At 45.4% G+C, this 20,883-nt stretch overlaps 1 protein-coding gene across 2 annotated transcripts in view; it reads right to left on the bottom strand.

Annotated features, from left to right (window-relative positions):
* Positions 1-20,883, bottom strand: part of PDE8A (phosphodiesterase 8A) — a 1,868,130-nt gene that overhangs the window by 1,463,914 nt on the left and 383,333 nt on the right. The window contains exon 1 of one of the 2 annotated variants that reach the window (XM_069624977.1): positions 3,858-4,575. The exons of the other annotated variant lie outside the window; for it this stretch is intronic. Within the exon in view, the coding sequence (XP_069481078.1) occupies positions 3,858-4,070 (213 nt within the window). The 5' untranslated portion in view covers positions 4,071-4,575. Of the gene's footprint in view, positions 1-3,857; positions 4,576-20,883 lie in introns of those variants that run through there. 2 annotated transcript variants of the gene reach the window in all.

Below are 20,883 nucleotides of genomic sequence, written 5' to 3'. Positions count from 1 at the left end.
TCAGTGAGGAAAGTGGGGTGCCTATGTTATCCCAAACTTATTTTGTCGCCTGTTGGTAACAATTAGATCAGTTAATTTAGATAACAAGTTGCAATTGGCCATTTTTGGTGTGTTCCCCAGTTGAGGAATGCTGCGCTTAAAAGCCAGACTGACTATTAGGTGACTTTTCCCGATACCACACATCCTTTCAACATGCACTGCATTGGTAGCGCAAGTCCGACACATAGTAAGGGAGTGATCATCTGTTACCAGACAAAAATAAAGAGTATACAGTCTTTATAACGAAAATGTTATATAGAATGAATATATAACAAAAATTAAATAACGAAAATGTATGTGGGGGTGGGATAAAGGGTTAAACCTTGTGGGGGAAACGGGGTGGGTGGGCCCCCCAAACGGGGTGGGCCCCCCAAACGCCCCAAACGGGGTGGGCCCCCCAAACGGGGGGGCCCACCCCCCATCAGCCACCCAAAAAAGAAAAAAAGTTTATGTTTTGTCGTTATATAATTTTCGTTATATGTGCATTTGTTATAAAATGATTTGTTATAAAGACATGTAACCTTAAGGATGCTTGGGTCCTACAACTTTTAAAAAAAACATCTTTGGACCCAACTATCCCAACAAAAACAGTCCCTTTTTTACTCAAGATAACAGTCCCTTTTTTACTCAAGATAATAGACAAAGCAGCATACCTCCAGATCCAAGCATACTTGGAATCCAACAATCTCTTAGGACTTCACCAATGACGCTTTAGATCACAACATGGAACAGAAACGGCGCTGATAGATCTTAAGAATCAAATCGATTAACTCAAAGACAATAGGAAACTCGCTCTTTTACTTTTATTGTATCCATCAGCCGCCTTTGACTTGGTGGATCATAAAGTGCTCTGTAAACATTTGGCCAATGCGGCTCATTTCTCCCAAGAAGTCACAGCATGGATTCAATAATTCCTAAATAATAGGTCAACGAGAGTCTTCTCTCCCTCTGCCTCAGCAGACCCTATAACATGAGGGGTACCTCAAGGCTTGTGTGTATCACCGACTATGTATAATGTTTTTATCAAGCCGTTATTTGATGACCTTGACCATCTCGGTGTCACCTACACTAATTATGCTGATGACACCCAGATCCTCATACCCCTCACTGGTGACTACGATACCGATGCGACCCTTCGAACAATATCTACCTAAACATTAAGGCGTGGATGGCATCCCACAGCCTATGTCTGAATGATGACAAGACAGATCTTGATCTTAGGAGCTGCGGCTAACGTCAACAAACTTCGCAACAAATGAACATCCTTCAACATTGACGGTATAGACATCAAAGTGGCAAAGGAAGTAAAAATCTTAGATTCGGCTCTCAATCTCAGCAAACAAGTAAATGCCACGGCCTCTGCAACAGCCTACACCTGCAAGCTGATAATCGCCTGCAAGCCTTTCCTCTCCATCGAGTCGCATCACCTTAGCGAGAGCATTATTTCTCTCAAAACTTGCTTATTGTAATGCCCTCTATTTAGGTGCCAGCAAATACATAGTCAATAAACTTCAAATTCTGCAAAATAATGCACTTAGAAGGGCCCTAAGTATTCCCAGGAGACAACACATCTCTGAGGCTAGGTGCAAGAACAACTGGCTATCCATCAAAGACAGAATCCAGCTTAAAACAGTCTCCCTCGCACACAAATGCCTCAACAATGCTGCCCCACAATACCTAAGAGATAAAATTACCACAAAATGTGCAATACACGCTCCTCCAAGGGCTGCTCATTATTTTGGTCTTATAGTCCCCAGATTTAAACTAAAAAAGGCTGGGGGTAGTAGTTTTCCCGTTATGGCTGCTCAGACATGGAACGCCCTCCGCCCCTCTCTGCAATCAGACCAATCCTTCTATAGTTTTAGGAAAAACATTAAAAGTTGGATAACTTCTAATGATATATGAGGCCTGCTAGGATATCCTAATGGATAGCCTATGATATGTATATACATTTCGCTATGTTAATTGCTGGAATGTATCATCTTATGTACTATATTGATGGTCCCTGTTCTATTATTGTACATAATGACTAACTTATCCTGTACAACTTGAAAATTTGAAATGTACTTGTAAACACGCCCAGATACCTCTGGGTTTGTTGCGCAATATAAATCAATAAACAAACCAAATAAAGTCATCCTCTGATGAGACTTAAAGGAATCCACAGAGGGAGAGGTTAATTGCCAAGAAACTTCCTGGGGTTCGATCTTCTGTTGGCATGGTCTTGGTTGGTGGAAGGTGAGGGATCGTGTGTGCCTTGTATTTTTTTTCCATAGAAGATGACTTGAGCCAGTCACCAGCTATCGAGTCTAGGATGAATCTTCCCGACCAGGTTGATGCTAGTACAGGGTTCAATGTACAAAGATGCCCCTGTTAAACCAATCTCTGCCTTTAGATAGCTTCTTTTGGCCACTCTCTGCTACCCTTGTGCATACACGAGGCTTGGTTGCAACGTCCACAACTGTGCAGCTATGCCACTTTGTTTTCCTCTGTCCACATAGGTTTTTCCGTGCAGAAAGAGATGAGCTGAACTTTGTCCAACACATTTGTATCCCCTTTACAGACGAGCATGTAACTAAACATCCATTGAAGAGTGCCCTCAAGAATTTACATTCAGGTATGATCATCTCTGTAAGGTTACAGTGGAACCCACATATTCACGTAGGGATGAGAAATAAAAGTACAAGTCCTGTGACTGGAGATCTAATTATTAATGAAGGTTAAAAGCCATTAATTACCCAATATGTATCAAATTAAATAAAAAATAAAACACGCAACCTAACTGCCCCGCATAGTGTTTTTCTTACCTTTCAGGATGTCCTTGTAACTTCCTTTGTGGAGCATAAATATCTTTTGTTAAAAAGCTGATTTTCAAAAATGTCCCCCCTGTAGAATTCTATGAAACCTATCGATCTTTTTACAGGACATCACTTCATATTTTATTTTCTATTATTGCCTAAGAGGATCGGAGAAAAGGTAAGCAGAGGAAAAGTATATAATTCAAGACATTTTCGAACAATGGGCCTAGTCAAGCTCGAAGTTGGGACAGCAAATCGGCAATGGTCTTGTCACCAGTCCAAAGAGGCAAGAACAAACCCTTCCTTCATGGTTACCCATTCTGTTTTCAATCTGTCCTGCCCTTTGGTGTTCAGTGTCGGGGCTGTGCAGGACTAAGGACGATAGATGAATCTTGGAGCTCACTTATGGCACCAAATCCAAACCCTATGAGGTCCTTTCGTTACCCCCCCCCCAGACCAACCTCCTGTTAGTTGTATCCATAAAGTATTGATATGCCCACACACCCGCGGCTCGTCAGTATGGGGACGAGAACATGTAATGAATGCCTAGGCCTCTGTCAATCCAGGGATAGGGCGGATTTGTTTTGTTTTAACCACAGGCCACTGTAATACAAGTTCATCTCCACTGTTGGTGTATGATAATTACCTAAATAAAAAGCCAAGTAAAAATAGTCTGCTAGATAAAATTGTGTTAAAAGGGATACCAGAAAATACAATAATGCACTACTACAATAGAACAGCATACGGTATATATCTTGAAAATATATTTTCTAAACGTGCAGCCTTTAAAAATCACAAAGACTCCTGGGCGAGACCATTTAGTGTGGCTACGTGGAAAACTAAAGCTAGGAGATGGAAAGGGCCCAGACTAAACCTCAACAAGGCCATGAACCAGTGATGGGGCTGGTGCTCTGTACATTCTGGGAGTCCTGCTAAAGCAAGAGTTGATCATGGCAGAGGATAGAACATTTGATGTCATTGTTGGAGTGGTGGCGCTTGCAAAGCCGGTGCCTTTTTTACCTTTCCACTAGATCCGCTGAGGCGATTATCCGTCTCCATGCTCTCCCCCCGGTCCCTCTTGGAGGACGGGCCCCTGAGCTTGTAAGAGGGCTTCCCTGGAGCCCGCGGGGCCGTGTTCTCCTGCTCCCGGGGGCTGGTGGAGTCCTCGGACTCCTTGCCACTGTGGTACACCACTCGGCTGTCAGAGATGTGGATACTCGGCGCGCAGCCCATGCCTCGCTCGATGCCACTTTGCAGCACCGAAACCCCCGGACCCGCTTCTCCTCAGATGCGCTCGCTCCTCAGTGCGTGGGGCGCTTCACCGAGCTTTCGGTCTCCGACACATGCATGTCACCCGGTGGACAGGGTGGTGGGGGGCGCTGGAAGAGGTGCTGGGGGTAAAAGGTGAGACCCCGCCGCCGCGGTGATGAGAACATGAAATCAAAGCCAGTCAGAGCAATGCCGTATACGTTGTGCTGTCAGGGGCTCCGCAGTGACGCTTCCCCCCGGCTCTTCCTCATTCCCCCCTCCACTGTCAACGCACCCGAACCCCGAGAAAAAAAGCAGCCGATCCTCACAGATCCAATGCCGACGCGTGCTCCCCTTTCACTGGATTTAGTAGCTCCTCAGGTAAATCAGCAAAGATCCACGGCGAATCCTTCAAGTTCAACAGCCAAGCCGGTCTTCACCCAACGTTTTTTTTTTTTTTAATGTTTCTTTTTTTAATGTATTTGTAGTGGGAGTGGAGAATCCTGCTTCGCCGGGCTGCCCTCACCCTCCCCTTCCTGCTAGAGGCTGCAGCGTACTACCGGGCTCATCTCCTGCTCTACAGCAACAGCAGCACCGCCGCATACCCCCTCCCCTCAGCAGCGACGTGAGAGGACTCTCTGCACTGCCACGGCTTCTGGGAGAAACTATACGGCAGGGCTGGAGCACGCTACCTTCGGCTGCACGGGGAGGGCGGCGCTCCCTCCACCGTGACAGGCGAGCGAGGGAGCGAGCAACGCCATAACCGCTTTCAGCGAGGCCCGGCGCGCGGCAGGCACTTGCCGACGTTCACCTGAACGCTCTAAACCGTTTAGTGAGCTTGAGGGGTCAGAGTCAAAACAACGATCGTAAAATTGACGCAAAAAGTGAAATAAAAATGCTTTCGGCGATCTAACAATACCCAACGTTTTTATTTACAAAACCATACAATGCGACAATCACACACGTCAGCGGTTAAGATTTAGCATTGGCAGCGGTTGGCGTTCTCTCTTGACAAAGTTTCCGAATTTCTGGTTGCCTATTCTTCATGTTCTTTTCCGGTGCAAAGGAAGAAAAAAAAAAAACCTTTTTTTTTTTTTCCTGTCGGCTTCTCTGCGTTTACCCATCCCATTCCTCGCCGTTGCTTTTGACAGCAGCAGATCCAATTAAAACAGCCGCAGGCGATGGCCTATTGATCTTTACTTACGTCAATGCAAATGCGGAATGCGGACCAATGGGCGGCGGGGCCGGGGGATCGGGCACGGAGCGAATTTCAAATGCGTCAGAGCCTCCTCAGTTCTACACCACGCGCTTGCTTCGACAGCATATGCTTAAGAGCGCTCTGCGCGAATAACTTGTCATTTCCAAGAGAAGCGACGTGATCAGATATGTGCGGTGCTATATATTTTTTAGCTGATCATAGATTTTAATTGCTCCCGTTCACCAAATTCGATTTCCACTCTTCTACAGCATTGTGCTCAGTATTTGTTAGTACATTCTGCGACCTACTACTACTGAACATAGAAGCAATGTGTGTAAACAAAAGTTATGATAATGTATGTACTCCTTGATAATTTTTGATCCCATTTAAAGCCGTTCTCACTAACATGCCCGTACCTCCACTATTGTATTTTTATTTTATGATTTGAAATAAAAGTATACATTGAATATTGCGGTTATTGTGTAAATCCACAGTCATAAATGCGCCATTTAAATGTTATCTTCAAATTGAAGTACTTGGTAAAGTTGTCTTTGTGGAGCGCAGAGGCACGGCTGTTTCTGTGTGCCTCTGTCCGTGAATGGCCTGCCCGTCAGTACTGTTATTGTGCTCGATTTCCTCGCACTTGGCAAACATTTTCTCTGGATTCCGAATCGGGGGGAACAAAAATGCCTTTGTCACGCCATTATAATACACCGCACCCGCAGTGATCAGTTGTTCCCAGCGTTCAAGGACCATGGGAGCCAGATCTGGTGCAAGCACCTGACAAACTAGGCGCCTAGCTAAGACATTGGCCAGCATGGGACGCCAAACAACATTGTTTTTCCCGCTCTGTTATCATAAATAAAGTAAACCAATCAACCAAGATAAAATGGCTGCACAATGCCCTCTTGCAAGCCACAGTGCTCACAGGTCCAGCAGTCACTAAATTGGCAGTGGAAGCAGAACCATTTCCTACTGCCTCTTTTTGCGCTGCTCACCATTTAATCTTGCTCAAAGTAAAATCTCCGAATGATTTGTTGCAGCATTTGCTTCCAAGCTAATTCGTGCAACTTTAAAACCACTGCATACATCAATAGACTTTAATATTTAATATTTGGCACGCATGCAGGTTGCCATACTTTGTATCTCGGTGAATTCACATCAGCAATCACTATGGAACATTTCTTGGAAAGCAAAAAACGGTCCAATTGATTTGCAATTTACTTTTCTAACTTTTCAATCTATGCTGACCAACTACGGGCAGGGCTTTCCTGTGTATACCAGTGTATGTTTAGCTGTTGCAGGTTATAAAATTAAGAAAACCATGCTGGCTGGGAATATGTACATGCTGAGGGTAAAAGCATACCTACCAACATTTTATGTGGTTTGTCTGATGTTATATTAAACTTACAGTGAAAGGCATTAAACTAATGGAATATTTTGGAAAGACATTGAAGAATACTGGTTATTTGATGTTATGTTTTTTTACTTGGATTAATACCTATGCCATTTGTATGGTCTCCAGGCTTCTTTCAGGTAGTGGAGGAGTAACTTTGCTGAAAATGTTGCGGGGGGAGTGGGGGGCATGACATCTAAATGAAAGGGGCACTTGCCAAATGAGTGGGATAAAATGGTGTGCCACAAAAGTTGGGGTCACAAACACCCTTGGTCCCCCCTAAAATTACACCCATGCTTGCAGATCTAAAATACAGGGTTGGTTTATGTTGGGGATGATAAAAAAAAGGCATAACCTTCCAAATTGGTATCATCTAAAAGCTGTGCTGGATAACTAATATACCACTTGAGTGGCAATGCATTTTGGAAACACTGCTAGTGCTTTGCCTGCAGGGCACTGCATCTCCAAAGGGCTATGTTTGTTCCAGCACTGGCCTAAGGTCTTATACTTTCCCTGGCTTATTTGCTTCTAGCACAGCCTGATATTGGCTAGCGGGCATACTGGGCAGGCTTGGTAGTGGAGACTTTCTGCGTTAGCCACTGGTCACAGCACGTTTCAGCGAGTGAGCATGTGAGCAGGAGTGGGTGTGCACGTGAAGGCCTACCAACAGCTACGCTCTATTCCCCATTGTCCTGCCCTAGCTTTTTCACTCCCATAACCCCTGCCCTTCCAGTCAGCTTCTGGTAAGCGTGGCTGATTAGGGGATATGGGCACCTGCAAACTCTATATGCTTGGACCTGGCAACTGCATGGCGCCAGAACCCAAACGTTTACTGTTCTTTGCAAATGGAATTTTCACCTTTCCACACCGTGACAGTCATATCTCTGAAGGGAGCTTATCCTTGCTCTGCCCATACTCGTTTGTTAGGTAAACCTGTGTTTGCCTTGTCCATGCTTACTTGTACCAGCTTGTCATGGAAGCATTCTATGACAAGACTGGAGGCGAGCATTATGCTTCATCTTCCTTTATTTCTACTCTTCAGCAGTTCAACAAACATGTACAACAAAATCCTGAAAAGTGTCTTAAAACTAACAACTTTTTTTTTTTTTATCTTTTATCAAAACTACAAAATCCATGATCCTCTGTAGTCCATGCACCCTCCACCAGTCACAATCCACTTCCTGTGCCTGGACTCCTCCTCTTCTTTTACTGCTCTTCAAGCAGATAAGTACTATTTCCTTTCCTCTCCGAATGTCTGTGGATATATGGGCTGACTGAAGAGAGGAACTGTAGATGGAAAGATCAGATGTTGAGTGTGGTTTGCAAGGGGAACGTGAGATAATTAGTTTAGAGACGTTTTCACCGCAAATGTCACACTACGCGCGAGCGCGTCAAGCTTGAAATTCTCCCTAATACAGGAGCAGTCGCCGAGTGGGTATCGGCGGGGCCCCAGGGAATTCCCTTGATCTATAGGGACCGCCGTGAGGCTGACGGCCCCGTGCCGTATACCCGACACTTCAGGGGCTCGGTCAGCCTCACGAGCAATAGGCAGGTCGCGCACGGAGTCAGAGCGCAAAGCGTGAGGCGGATCGCCTCATCAGCATAGCCCCCACCCGCGGGTGGGCGGAGCTAGCGCGTGAAGCGCGGAGCGGCTCGCTCCAACAACATAGCCCCCACCCGCGGGTGGGCGGAGCCTACACGCGCTGAGGCGCGTAGCGTCATCGCGAAGCGGCGAAGGCTTATTACCTTCGCTAGCGTTCGTGGACACGGAGTTTTTCCTCCCGACTCCAACTAGTAGGAGAAAGGAGTCTAGCGAACAGACGATCGCGCGCAGCTCGATCAGCTGGGACACGGACCTCAGCACCGTGTATAGAACTTAACAGCAAGAGCTGGAAGACTCGGGCATTGGTGCCCTACGCTGCCAAGAGGCAGTTGGAGAGTTGAAAGTGGATTGGAGGCCGGAGGGCTGAAAAAAGACAAAGGTGCAGCCACATATATAAAAAAAAAAAAAAAAAAAAAAACAATAACATCATAAGAGAGAGTGGGCGTGCTAAGACACCTGTCCCAGGTATTTTAGGCACACAGCACAAAGGAACATGTCAGACTTTGAGTGGAGTGAGGAGGAGCAATCCCAGGACCTCGCTGCCAGCTTCAAGCAAGTGCTGGGTAGCTCTCTTATAGATGCAGTGGCGGAAGGGGTGAGACCCCTACAAGAGAGGCTGGAGACGTTAGAGGCTATACTCTCCCAGCCAAAGACCAGCACCAAAGCGGATAAACGCACGCCCACAGAACCCTTGAATGAAGGGCAGAAGGGGAGTAAACAAGCCCTAAAGAGAAAATCCTCTGACGACCCCCGGGGCTCATATGAGGAGGCGATAGAAATGGCCTTGGAGGTGCCTGACGCTTTTGCTAAGCTTAAAGAAGCGTACCTACAAAAGCAGGCAGTGCCGAACCTCACGACCCCCGCTCCAGGGGAAGACAATATGGGAGAGGACCTTAGCTCGGAGGAAGAGCTAGTAGATGAGCAAGGCTCTTTAGGAGATGAAGAAGGCGAGGAAGTTGACTGGCCTAGACCCAGTGGGGGCAAGAAAGCGAGGAAGGAGAAACACCTCGTAGAAAACGAGGAGGATATGTTCGACCCAGACAGCATTCATAATCCGAGGTCCACCGAGTGGCAACCATCCCCCCGAGTGACCCAGTATATGGCGGCAAGATTACGCAAGCCACTAGACAAGGAAGTGAGACAGCGCCTACGGGCAGAGTGCCCGCGCCCAGATTTGCCAGGAAAGGTGGCGGAAGCACCGGAGCTCGACCCAAAAATGCTGACTTTTGTAGCCAAGGCCTGTCAGGAGAGGTTACTAGATTTAGCTGGTCCGCTCGCAAAAATCATGGACCTCGCAGAGAGGGCGAAGGACACGGGTAAAGAGGTTGATCCGGAAGCCCTCGCAGGGTGGGCTCAGAGAGCCGTCTGCCTGCTTGGGAACGCGAATTGTGCCATCGCGGCAGAGAGAAGGAAGGGCCTATTGCTCAAGATAGACTCAAAATTGAGCGACTTATCGTCATATGAAGCAGGGGAAGGCGCACAAGGCCTCCTATTCGGAGAGACCTTCGGGAAGGAGATGGGCCGGTTCGTAGGAACATTCGCATCACTAGAGAAGGCCCAAGCATCTATTCGCAAGATATTCCCCAGCAGAGTTTTTGGAGGGACCGGCCGCTACAGAGGTCGCGCTGCCGGTCGCTACCAAGGAGGGAGAAGACCTCAGAACACCAGGGCACAATACTGGGAGAACAAGAGCCAAGACACCTTTTTCCCATCCAGGGGGAGATTCCCAAGAGGCCGAAGGTCCAGAGGATCGGGAAGAGGTCAAGGATTTACGCCAGGTGAGAGCGATCATGTATCCCCCAGTAGGGGGGAGGACGCGCAGATATTTAGAGAATTGGCGCAAGCTTTCAAGCGATTCCTGGATACTGCAGACCGTCAGCGGTCTGCATCTAGATTTTATAGAGACCCCAGTGCAGCGATACGAACCGCGGAGCCAGAGATTAGCGCAAGCGGAACAAGCATGGCTAGACAGCGAGATAGCGCAGCTAGTGACCAAGCAGGCGATAGAGAAATGCGAGACAGCCCCGAAGTTTGTGAGCAATATGTTCCTAGTGCACAGGAAGGAGAAAGTACGCCCGGTGATAAATCTCAAGGAGCTGAATGGCTGGATCATATATCGGCACTTCAAGATGGAAGGCGTCCATCAGCTCAGAGACTCCCTAAGAGAAGGAGATTGGTTGACGCGTCTAGATCTAAAGGACGCTTACCTCACGGTACCCGTTCTAGAGGAGTACAGACCATTTCTAGCTTTTCGCTGGCGAAGTCGTTTCTGGCAATTCAAATCGATGCCATTCGGTCTTGCTTCGGCACCATGGGCATTTACAAAGCTAATGAAGCCAGTATCGGCAGCGATCAGGGAGAAAGGAATAAGGCTTATTATTTACCTGGACGATCTCCTGCTGCTGGCAGAAGACCGGGAGGTATTAGTATACCAAACGAGATGGGTGCAGGACCTTCTGACCTCACTAGGATTTCTAGTGAACACGGAAAAGTCAGATACCGTACCAGCACAGAGGCTAGACTTCCTGGGATTCATTCTAGACACCAAGAAGGCGACCTTAGAGCTTCCAGCTCGGAAGATGAGAGACATCAAGAGAGAGATCAGAGTATGCTTAGAGAAGCAACAAGTATCCCTCAGGACATTAGCGAGAATAGTTGGGCTTCTAGCAGCATCTATCCAGGCCATTTTTCCGGGGCCGCTGCACTACCGTGCACTGCAGAGATTGAAAATAAAGCATCTGCAGCTAGGTCTGAGGTACCATCAACAAGTGCCGCTGGATCAGGACTCGATTACAGAACTAGAATGGTGGTTAAAGAATATGGACGCTTGGAATGGGCGAGCCATATTCGGAGACAGACCGGATTTGATAATAGAATCAGATGCCAGTCGGAAAGGCTGGGGAGCCAGATGTGGGTCTTTACAGACCGGAGGCAAGTGGAGCGAAGAGGAGCTTCGTCTACACATAAACTGCCTAGAGCTCCTGGCAGGATCATTCGCGATCAAAGCCTTTACGAAAGAAAGAGTGAAATCTTGTGTCCTGCTGAAGATGGACAACATATCAGCAGTGCGCTACATCAACCATTTGGGAGGTACGAGATCCAAGATGCTCGCAGAATTAGCGAAGGACCTGTGGCATTTCTGCCTACAATCAGGGACGTCGGTGACAGCAGAGTACCTGCCAGGAACACTGAACGTAGTAGCAGATTGGAACTCTCGGTACCTGACGGATTCCAGCGATTGGAGACTGGATCCAGCAGTGTTTCAGAGACTGGACACGAGATGGGGACCATTACAAGTAGACCTGTTTGCTTCCCGGCTCAATACGCAGAGGAGCAAATATTTCAGCTGGAGGCTGGATCCGGGAGCGCTGGGGACAGACGCGTTCCTACAAGAGTGGATAGGAGGTCCGCATTACGCTTTTCCCCCCTTCGCGATGTTGAGCAGAGTATTGGCGAAATGTCGGAGGGAGAAAGCAGAATTGGTATTAGTAGCACCATTATGGAAGTCTCAGGTGTGGTTCCCCACCTTAATGGAACTAGTGTCGGACATTCCGAGAGTCCTCCCCGACGAGGAGCGACTACTCATGGACCCAGCTGGGTCGTGTCATCCTCTGAGAGCGAGAGGGACACTCCCGCTAGTCGCGTGCAGGATATCCGGAAACGGTGGGCCTTGCCAGGAATTTCGGCGCAGGCTGCGCAGCTTATCGCGGAATCCTGGGCCCCATCCACTAGGAGGAGCTATGACTCAGCTTGGGCAAAATGGACAAGCTGGTGCAAGAACAGAGGTGTTCATCCCGTTTCAGCACCTGTAGTGGAGATTCTGAACTTTCTAGCGAACTTATTACAGAGCGGGAGAGCTTTCCGTACTATAGGAGTGTACAGATCGGCGATTTCTGCGGGTCACATGCCATTAGAGGGCGTCCCGGCAGGGGAACATCCGGCGGTGGTGAGGCTCATCAGAGGAGCTAGATTCAAAGCGCCACCGGAACCCAGGTATACCACGACATGGGAGGTGTCTACAGTACTGCGTCTTCTAGCGAGTTGGCCGACCAATAAATATCTCTCGCTTAAGCAATTATCTGGAAAGCTAGCGATGCTGCTATGCTTGATCTCCTGCAAAAGAGTATCGGACGTGAGAGCACTAGAAGTTAACAGACGATCCTTCGGGCCGGAGGGAGTTACATTCTCCATAGTCAGAAGGACCAAGACAGGGACGTCTACGGTACATTATCCGTATTTCCCGAGTAATTCGAAATGGTGCGTGGCACGATGCATTAAGGAGTACGAGAATAGAACGGCAGAGCATAGAGCAGCGAATAATACTCAGTTATTAATAGCGCGTAGGAAGCCCTATCACGCAGTTGCATCGGCTACCATCGCAAGATGGGTCAAGGAGGTTATGCATGCAGCAGGTTTGAATGTGAGCACGTATGGAGCTCATTCGGTGAGGGGGGCCATGGCCTCGTCCGCCGTGAGAGCAGGAGTGCCTTTGAGTGAGATAATGCTGGCAGCAGATTGGTCAAGCGAGAGGACGTTTAAAGAATTTTATTTTAAGCCAGCGGAAAGTTTAGCAAATATGGTGTTGGGTAAGCTTTGAACAAGCATAATGCTCGCCTCCAGTCTTGTCATAGAATGTAGATTACCCCTGCTATCTGCGCAGGGAGTATTAATTCTATTAAAGACTAGGAGGCGAGCATTAAATTCCCACCCGAGTCTGGTACTAAGTATACAATGGCGATGATTTATTATGTATCAGTACGAGACGTTGGCACCACCCTATCAAAATCTTTTGTTGCTCTTTTTCATAGGAGAGGATCAGAAGAATAACTGATGGTGAAGACAGAGCAGAGAGAGTCAGGAGCCCAGAGCATTTGCAGCGATTAAGTTAAAAGTCCAAGAGAGCCTTCGCACAGTTGTCAAGGATCAGTTAGAGACTTTCAGAGCGAGTAAAAGCAGAGGAGGAGTCCAGGCACAGGAAGTGGATTGTGACTGGTGGAGGGTGCATGGACTACAGAGGATCATGGATTTTGTAGTTTTGATAAAAAAAAAAAAAAAAAAAAGTTGTTAGTTTTAAGACACTTTTCAGGATTTTGTTGTACATGTTTGTTGAACTGCTGAAGAGTAGAAATAAAGGAAGATGAAGCATAATGCTCGCCTCCTAGTCTTTAATAGAATTAATACTCCCTGCGCAGATAGCAGGGGTAATCTACATTCTCTGGCTCCGTCCACTGTATATTTGTACCATTTGTGAGGGGAGCATCCCCGAACATTTTCTTGTGTGAAGTACCTGTAAGGGTGGAACGTTTGCACCAGCCATATCCATGCTGTGCGTGTACTTGGTTGCGAGCGAAGCGTGCGGTGACCTTGCACATGCAACACTGTTTGCGAGGAAAGCTTCCACTAGCCCTGCCTATGCTGTAACTGATGAATTTTGAGGGAAACTTGTACTAGTATGTATATATATATATATATAGAGAGAGAGTTTTTGGGGCCGAAAGAAGTGTGAAGTGGCGATTCCTGATAGTTATTTTTTACCTGATTTAATAAATGCGTCCCACTACTGCCTTATATTTTTACTTGGTCAGTGTCTTGTCTGAGTGTTAGAGTGTATATGTAAGAGAAAGTGGTTTGATTTGTCCTTGTAATTATAAGATGGTTTAAAACATTATCGCAAAATGCCAGCTCGTGAGAGTGGTGTGCAGGACAATCATGTGAAGAGGTGAAGACACGTTTGATGCTATAGTCAGGACACATGAGTTTGCTAGTGGGTGAGGCAAAATGATCTTTCACATAAGGAGGCAAGGTCAAAACAGCTCTGCTCCGCTTTGTCTTTTAAAAACAAACGTAGCATGTTAACGTGCAATTAAGGTTAGACTGTGGGATATACCAGGAGGAAAAGGCAGACAAATTGATGGCATGCTCAACAATTCTTTATGTAACTAAAAATGAACGCTCCTATCTAACCCTATTTCTGTGAGGGAAGTTCCCTGCTAGTTAACTAAAACTAAGGGGTTCTATCAAAATGTCTATGGGCCAAATCCTACCTCCTAACTGGCCCTAACAATTAATAGTTCAAAACAAATCCTGTCTGGCCTTTAGACCTTAGTTGACAAAAGAAAGGTACTTCAATCAAGTAGCTTCTTTGCCAAGTTTCGTGGGTACAAGTCTCTGGTTCTCTAACTGTCCAAAGTCGTGTGGCTCTCTGAGAGATTTGTTCCTGGTTTGATATTAACTTTGGATAGTAGATTTGCTCCTGTGGGTTACTAGAGTTGGGATTCTCAGGCTCCTGTGCCCTGGTAGGTTCTCTGATCCTTAGCTCAAAGTGTCCTTCCCACTTAACGGTACTTTCTTGGTGGGAGCATTCGCTTCCATCGTACTGTCTTCCTTGACAGTTGATGTTTGTTGGATATGGATGTCAGGGACTAGTAACGTACCTGGCGCTTAGGTCTCAACTTCGGTTGTCAGGCCCCCGGCCTACTGCTCTGTGTTTGTGGTCACGCCATCAGAGAAAACAAGGGCTTCCCCCGTCTCCACCTCTCCCTTCGACCCTGGTTGCTTGGTCGAAAGGGACACCAGCCATCCATCTAGCTAGCGTTCAGCTCACTGTCCACACCACCTCCTCTCCATGACGCCTCTTCCGCAGAGGTGCGTTTTTGCGTGGGACTCAGTCACGTCCCTGCAAATGAGATCTCTCTCTCTCTTAACAGTTCTTCCTGAGTTTAAATACGTCATTAGAGTAAAAGGGGTGATGTTATTCGTTGAAAGCATTGTTAAAATGAAAATCACAATTAACAGGGGGTGCCTCTCCGCTGGGAGAAGGGACTAATTGACCAGATTCATCACAATTGCCACAGACACAGCAGCAACTCAATGTCTAGGAGTGACTACTGTATCTGTGAATGGAAGGTGATTAAAAGTGAGAAGGATGCCTAAATCTGCATGCCATGTGATTCAATGATGAACAACAGTTGCATTTTCTTATTTTAATCTGCATGCTGGTAAATGTAGGCTTCTATTCAGGATGGGAAAAATAAAACAAGAACCATACTCTATTCTCTCAATTGTACTTTCAGGATAATTTATTATGTAATTTATGCATGATCCAAATCATCTCTCTCAGACATGGGTCTCCTTACAAGTTTTATACAGTGGGTGTGTAGCCCTTCCCACACACTGTTTCTATTATTTATTATTTTCTCGTTCCCCACTATTCTTTCCCAATTTTCATCATAAGTTGCACATACATGGGCGTAGCTTAATATTTAACGCTCTATGTTCATGTCAACCTTCAATTGGGGATTTATGTGAATTTTTTGGGAAAAGAAAATCCTGTGGTCGAAAATACTGAATTGTTTCCCCCTGCACATTTCAACGCATTTATATGCCGGGGGAGACCTCCCCCGGACTCCCATACTCCCCTTACAATGTTTATTATCCTAACCCAACCCACCCACACACATAAATGCATTGAAATGTGGATTTCGAAATTCAGCATTTTCGGCCACAGGACTTTCGTCTGAGAAGTGTGATACCTTGAATTGTGACACCTTCAGAGGCGTACATCTTCAAGTAGTCTGTGCAGCCTTGAATTCCATTTCACATTTGCTGACACATACTAATGTGAGCCTCCTGCCACCATATGCTCCTGGACTAACATCTCATCTTCATAGGGTTTGTGCTGTTTCAGGCAGTCTACGCCTTAGTCTGTCAAAGGCTTTACTTCTTGATTGTTTATTTTCACCTTACAGTATGGTTTGTTTCGTTTCTCCTGACCGTCTTTTTGTACAGCTTCTTGTTCTTGCTCGGATCTGTTACTGCTTGATGACATATCGGCTACTATGATCATCATTCTCGATTTTGTCTTGCAGTATTTAGAGAAATTATCTATATTTTACACTTGGCACATATTATGCTCTTAGCTGGGCAATTCTTATCATTGGTTAGATGTGTCTTGTCACATCACCTTTAGCACTTGGGTCTTATAATTATCCTTTTCATAGTTTCATTGTATGTTTCTTCATGGAATCTTCCTCCAGGCTGCCTGACAAGGTCTTTCTTGATCAGTGCAGTCATTTCAGCTGCAGGCAGATTTATTTTTGTGTCCTTTGTGAGAGCTCAGGTCTCTAATACCGTTTGTGCTTCCTCGAGCATGGTATTCTCCACTCACGGCATGTTCTTGTGTATTTACATATCCCTGCAATGTACCATGAGCATGTCTTTGAGCATAATATCAGTATTGGTTGCAAATGTACAATATACTGATAGTTCTCTTAGTCAAGGTAAAAAGCAATTGCCTCACGCACAGCTTTTATTCTTGATTGGAACTTTGCTCTCATTATATCCTCATTTCCTCCAAATCTCCCTTCCCAATCTGCTTAAAGCCTCATTGAACACATCATAATCATCATCTGGATTTAGTGGAGTACCATCAGCAAGGCTTTCAAATATTCTGTGTGCTTCTACCACTATCTTTTTCAACAGAATAGCTTTCTTCCTGATATGTTTGAGTATGGTCCCATCCAAAGCTTCTAAGTAGTTAATAAAACATGTCAACCATTATCTCCAGCTGGTTTTCATAGGAGCATTAACAATTGTGAAAGTTCTGTTGCATGCTGCATTTTCTACTTTAAATGTTTTTTTTTTTTTACCTTGAAGCACAGTGTTACTAGTAGGTTATGTGCTGTCCTTTTCCATTGCAAACGGGGTCTATCCTCATTGCAATACTGTATTTTGTATTGTAGGATTAGAAATAAAAGGGTTTTGGCGAAAAAGTGATTGAAAACTGGGTTTATTTTTGTAAACCTCCAATCATAAATGCATAGTTTAAAAAAATGTTATCTTCAAATTGAAATGAGTGGTAAAGTCTTTTCTTGGAGCCAGGCGGAAGTAAGGATGCTTCCTCTCGCTTCCACTCGTAAATCGCCTGCTCACTCTTTGTGCGCAGCCTGATCTCATTTGCTCTCTCAGTCCTTGTCTTCAAGGAAAATGTGCAAGGGTGGAGAGGGAAAAGAGACAGGACATCACACCAACGTTTTTTTAGTTTTTTTTAAAATGTGATTTTTATTTGCATTTTGTTCACTTATAACACTTCACAAATGTTTTCATCATACTAAGAATAATGCAATCCCACCCCCCTCGCCACCTTCATTCAATGTCTTGTTGCACTACACCTTTCCTATCGATGTGTCTTTCGGGGATGCACCACTCGTCAGTTTTGCATCATTAAACTGGGCAAACTTCCACAGGAAACGGAAGCCCCATCCCTCCATGAGGGTCCCAAAACACGCCACTGACCCTGGGCCCAACGCCCTTTCCCGGTTACAAGTCTCAGGCCCCCGACTCCACATTGTTTTGCACAGCCAGAACTTGTTCCTATTGAACCCTCCCACAGCCTGCTCCACCATTGCCCCCCCCCACTTCATATTTCTCTCGGAGTGGATTCCTATCTGCCATTGGAGTTCACCCAGCCCACCAACATTTATTTTACTTACAGGAAGTTTAAGCACCAAGGGACAATGCAAAAAGAGCTATGTAGCAAAACTCGTTATAACATAACTACAAAACAGTTTCATCCACAACTTTTAGTTCGTTTTTATTTAGTGTGACTTTTTTTTACTACAACCTTTTCTTCTTCTCCCAAATCAACTTTTTATTAATTTTTAAAACATCAATTACAGAGCTCACTCGGCAAGGGTTGTAACACAGCACTACAGACAAGATATATGCCGCCCTGTTTATCAATGAACCTCCTGTATAACAAAGACAACAATGAACGAAGGGCATCAGCCCATCAGCTCCCCCAAACTTTCCACAAAGAAGCACACCAGCTCTCTGTAATCCCTCTCCCCTCGCTTTCCCGCTCCCCCTTGCCCTTCAGCCCATCTACCCATGCCCCCTACACACATACTTTTTTTAGTCGTACTAAAAATAAGAGGTTTACTAAATGGAAACAAGCTAAATGGTGTTGATGAAACCACAACTTCAAATAGTAATATTATCACTTTAGTCATGATGCATAATTCGTGCTGGAAAATGAGAACCATATTCTGGGAACCTACTGGCATGTGTAGTACTTTAAGTGACATGAAATCAAAGGAGGACCTAAAGAGTCATAAAACAATATCTGTGGGCAGGACCCAAGAAGTGTGAAGCAGAAGACTGGGTAAAAATAACCTAGCCACACAGTCGCTCCCTGTTATTCCGAACCTGGGGTATAGAATTTCAAAAAATGTCAGAAAACTCGCACCTGCCGTCATAAAGTATCCAAATGGGTACAAATCCTCAAATAATGAGTCTGTGCCTTGTTTTGAAATGAATGGTTTATATACAAAAAATGATCTAAAAAAAATAGTCACTAATAACTTCTTAGTGAGGAAGCGGCCAACACATCCTTAAGAAACAGACTAAGTATGCCAATGCATTTCGGAGAATAATCTCCTCCATCAGGGACAGTCTATTACATAGTACAGAAATGGCATTACAGTAAATACAAAGGTTAATACATCAATATCAGAAATAGTGAAGAAAAAGGTAACATACCATGCGTAGATGATTTCCATTGTAGGTGGAGTGCCGGAGAGAAAATGGTAAAAAAATGTGTAAGAGACAAATACACTGAATTCTGAAGTGAGAAGGTGAGAGCATTTGTGTATTTTACCTGAAAAGTGTTAAGCCTTGTGCTAGACAGGTATAAACCTGTAGCAATGCGTGTAGCAATTCAAAGTACTTGCTGAGAACACTCAAAGGTTAGCAGTGAGAATGGTCCTGCCGCACTATGGTAAACACAAAAAAAACATAACGTATAATAAGTATAAGGGGCACCGTGTGCTGGTGTCATAGTATGAATCAATCTGTCCTTGGCGTACCTGACGAGTGATGCAGTCTCTGTCAGTGTTCCAATGCAAGCCAAACGTGTGCGCGAAGCCGGGGGCTTCCTTGTTTGTCTGTCGCCTATGCAACGGTACTCTTAAATACCACGTGACCGCGTCCGAAAGTGGCACGATGCAGAGGGAAATAGAAATAACGGCTGGTGTGGAACCAAGGGTATTGCTAAATGAAAATTAAACAAATGTGCAGGTGTCTACTGCTATACTGAAAATTGTGGTGCGTATAATAGAAAAAAGTAAAAAGGAAACAACATGGAAATAGAAGAAAGACAACTAACAAAACTGTGCAGTATCTAATGGATGTAAATGCATAAATACATGTAACGCTGAATAAGCGTTGTGAGATAGTAGTATTCCATACTGATGGTATGAGCGCCAATAACTAGGTTGGTGCCACCCAAGGCGGCACCTTGGGTCCCAGACTGAGGGTCATGGACAAGCGTCAATGGTGCTGTGTTTACAATGTTGCTGGAAATTTAAAAGATGATGTGTAAACGGACACCCCTCGAAAAGAAGGATGTATACCAGCTGTTGGGAAACATAGTGTGTGATACAAATGATATAAGTACTAAGAAGTTCGCATGATGGAAGACAGCTGATCCTTTCATGTACATAAATGATAGTCAATACATATAGAATCTGTGCTAATGCCCAATGTATTAATATAGCCGGAATAGGCTATTAACCCTAAGAGGCCTGGAATGCAAAATGTATATTGACAGCATATATGAGTCTACAACAAGCAAAGCTAATCATTTCAGATAAAACAATGGTAATTAATCTCCTTGTTAAGACCATTTGGAGTCAGGCTGCCAAGTTTATCGATCCAAAAGGTTTCTCTTCTTTTGAGCCGTAAGCCCAAATCTTCATGTGGATTTATTTTAGTCAAAACTTCCAAGATCAGAAACCGGATTTGTGTTAAGTTGTGGCCCTTCTCGACCCAATGGCGTGCCACTGCAGAGTTAGTGTTCGCATTACGAATGCAGGAGCGATGTTCGTTCCAATGTGTTTTGGCTGTTCTGGTGGATTGCCCCACATAATACTTCCCACATAGGCACTTAATGCCATAGATGATGTTGGCACTGCCACAAGTACCAAAAGTTTTAAGGAAAATGTTTCTGCCTGTGCGTGGATGATATATAACCTTGCCTTTGATCAGGGGTGTTGCTAGGTCTGAAAAAGACCCGGGGCTACGCTGATGTCAGAACTGTTGGGACCGGGGGCTAGCTAGCCTTTTGGCTGCAGCCCCTGAGATTCTATCCTGGGCTACAACCAAAAGACCACGGGGTATAGCCCACTTAGCCCCCCCTAGCAACGCCTCTGTCTTTGATTACAAAATTGCAGTTAGTGCAGTGAAGGCAGGGAAATGTTCCGGTTCGTTGTGTGATAGGTTCTTTTGTTGGTGGTCTTGTTCGCACTAATTCATCACGTAAGTTCCGGCTCCTTTGGTACGCAAACACTGGTAGTTTGTCAAAAAGATTCTTTACTCTTATGTCATTCCTAAAGATGCTCCAGTGTTTCTTAATGGTATTTTTGATTTTATTGCTTTGGACGGAAAATTTGGAGACATAAACAGGCGATTTGAGTTCTCTTGGTTTTTTGAGCACTTGAGAATAGAGTATCTCGGTCCAGAATGTTCACTCTTGTTGCTGAATCTAATTCCTCTCTCTTGTATCCTCTTGCTAAGAATTTGCCGGCCCCAGAGAACCCACAGG

Source organism: Ambystoma mexicanum, chromosome 11 (assembly GCF_040938575.1).
Source record: "Ambystoma mexicanum isolate Mex_15411 chromosome 11, UKY_AmexF1_1, whole genome shotgun sequence".
NCBI classification, from domain to species: domain Eukaryota; kingdom Metazoa; phylum Chordata; class Amphibia; order Caudata; family Ambystomatidae; genus Ambystoma; species Ambystoma mexicanum.
This window is presented reverse-complemented; position numbering and strand designations above follow the sequence as displayed.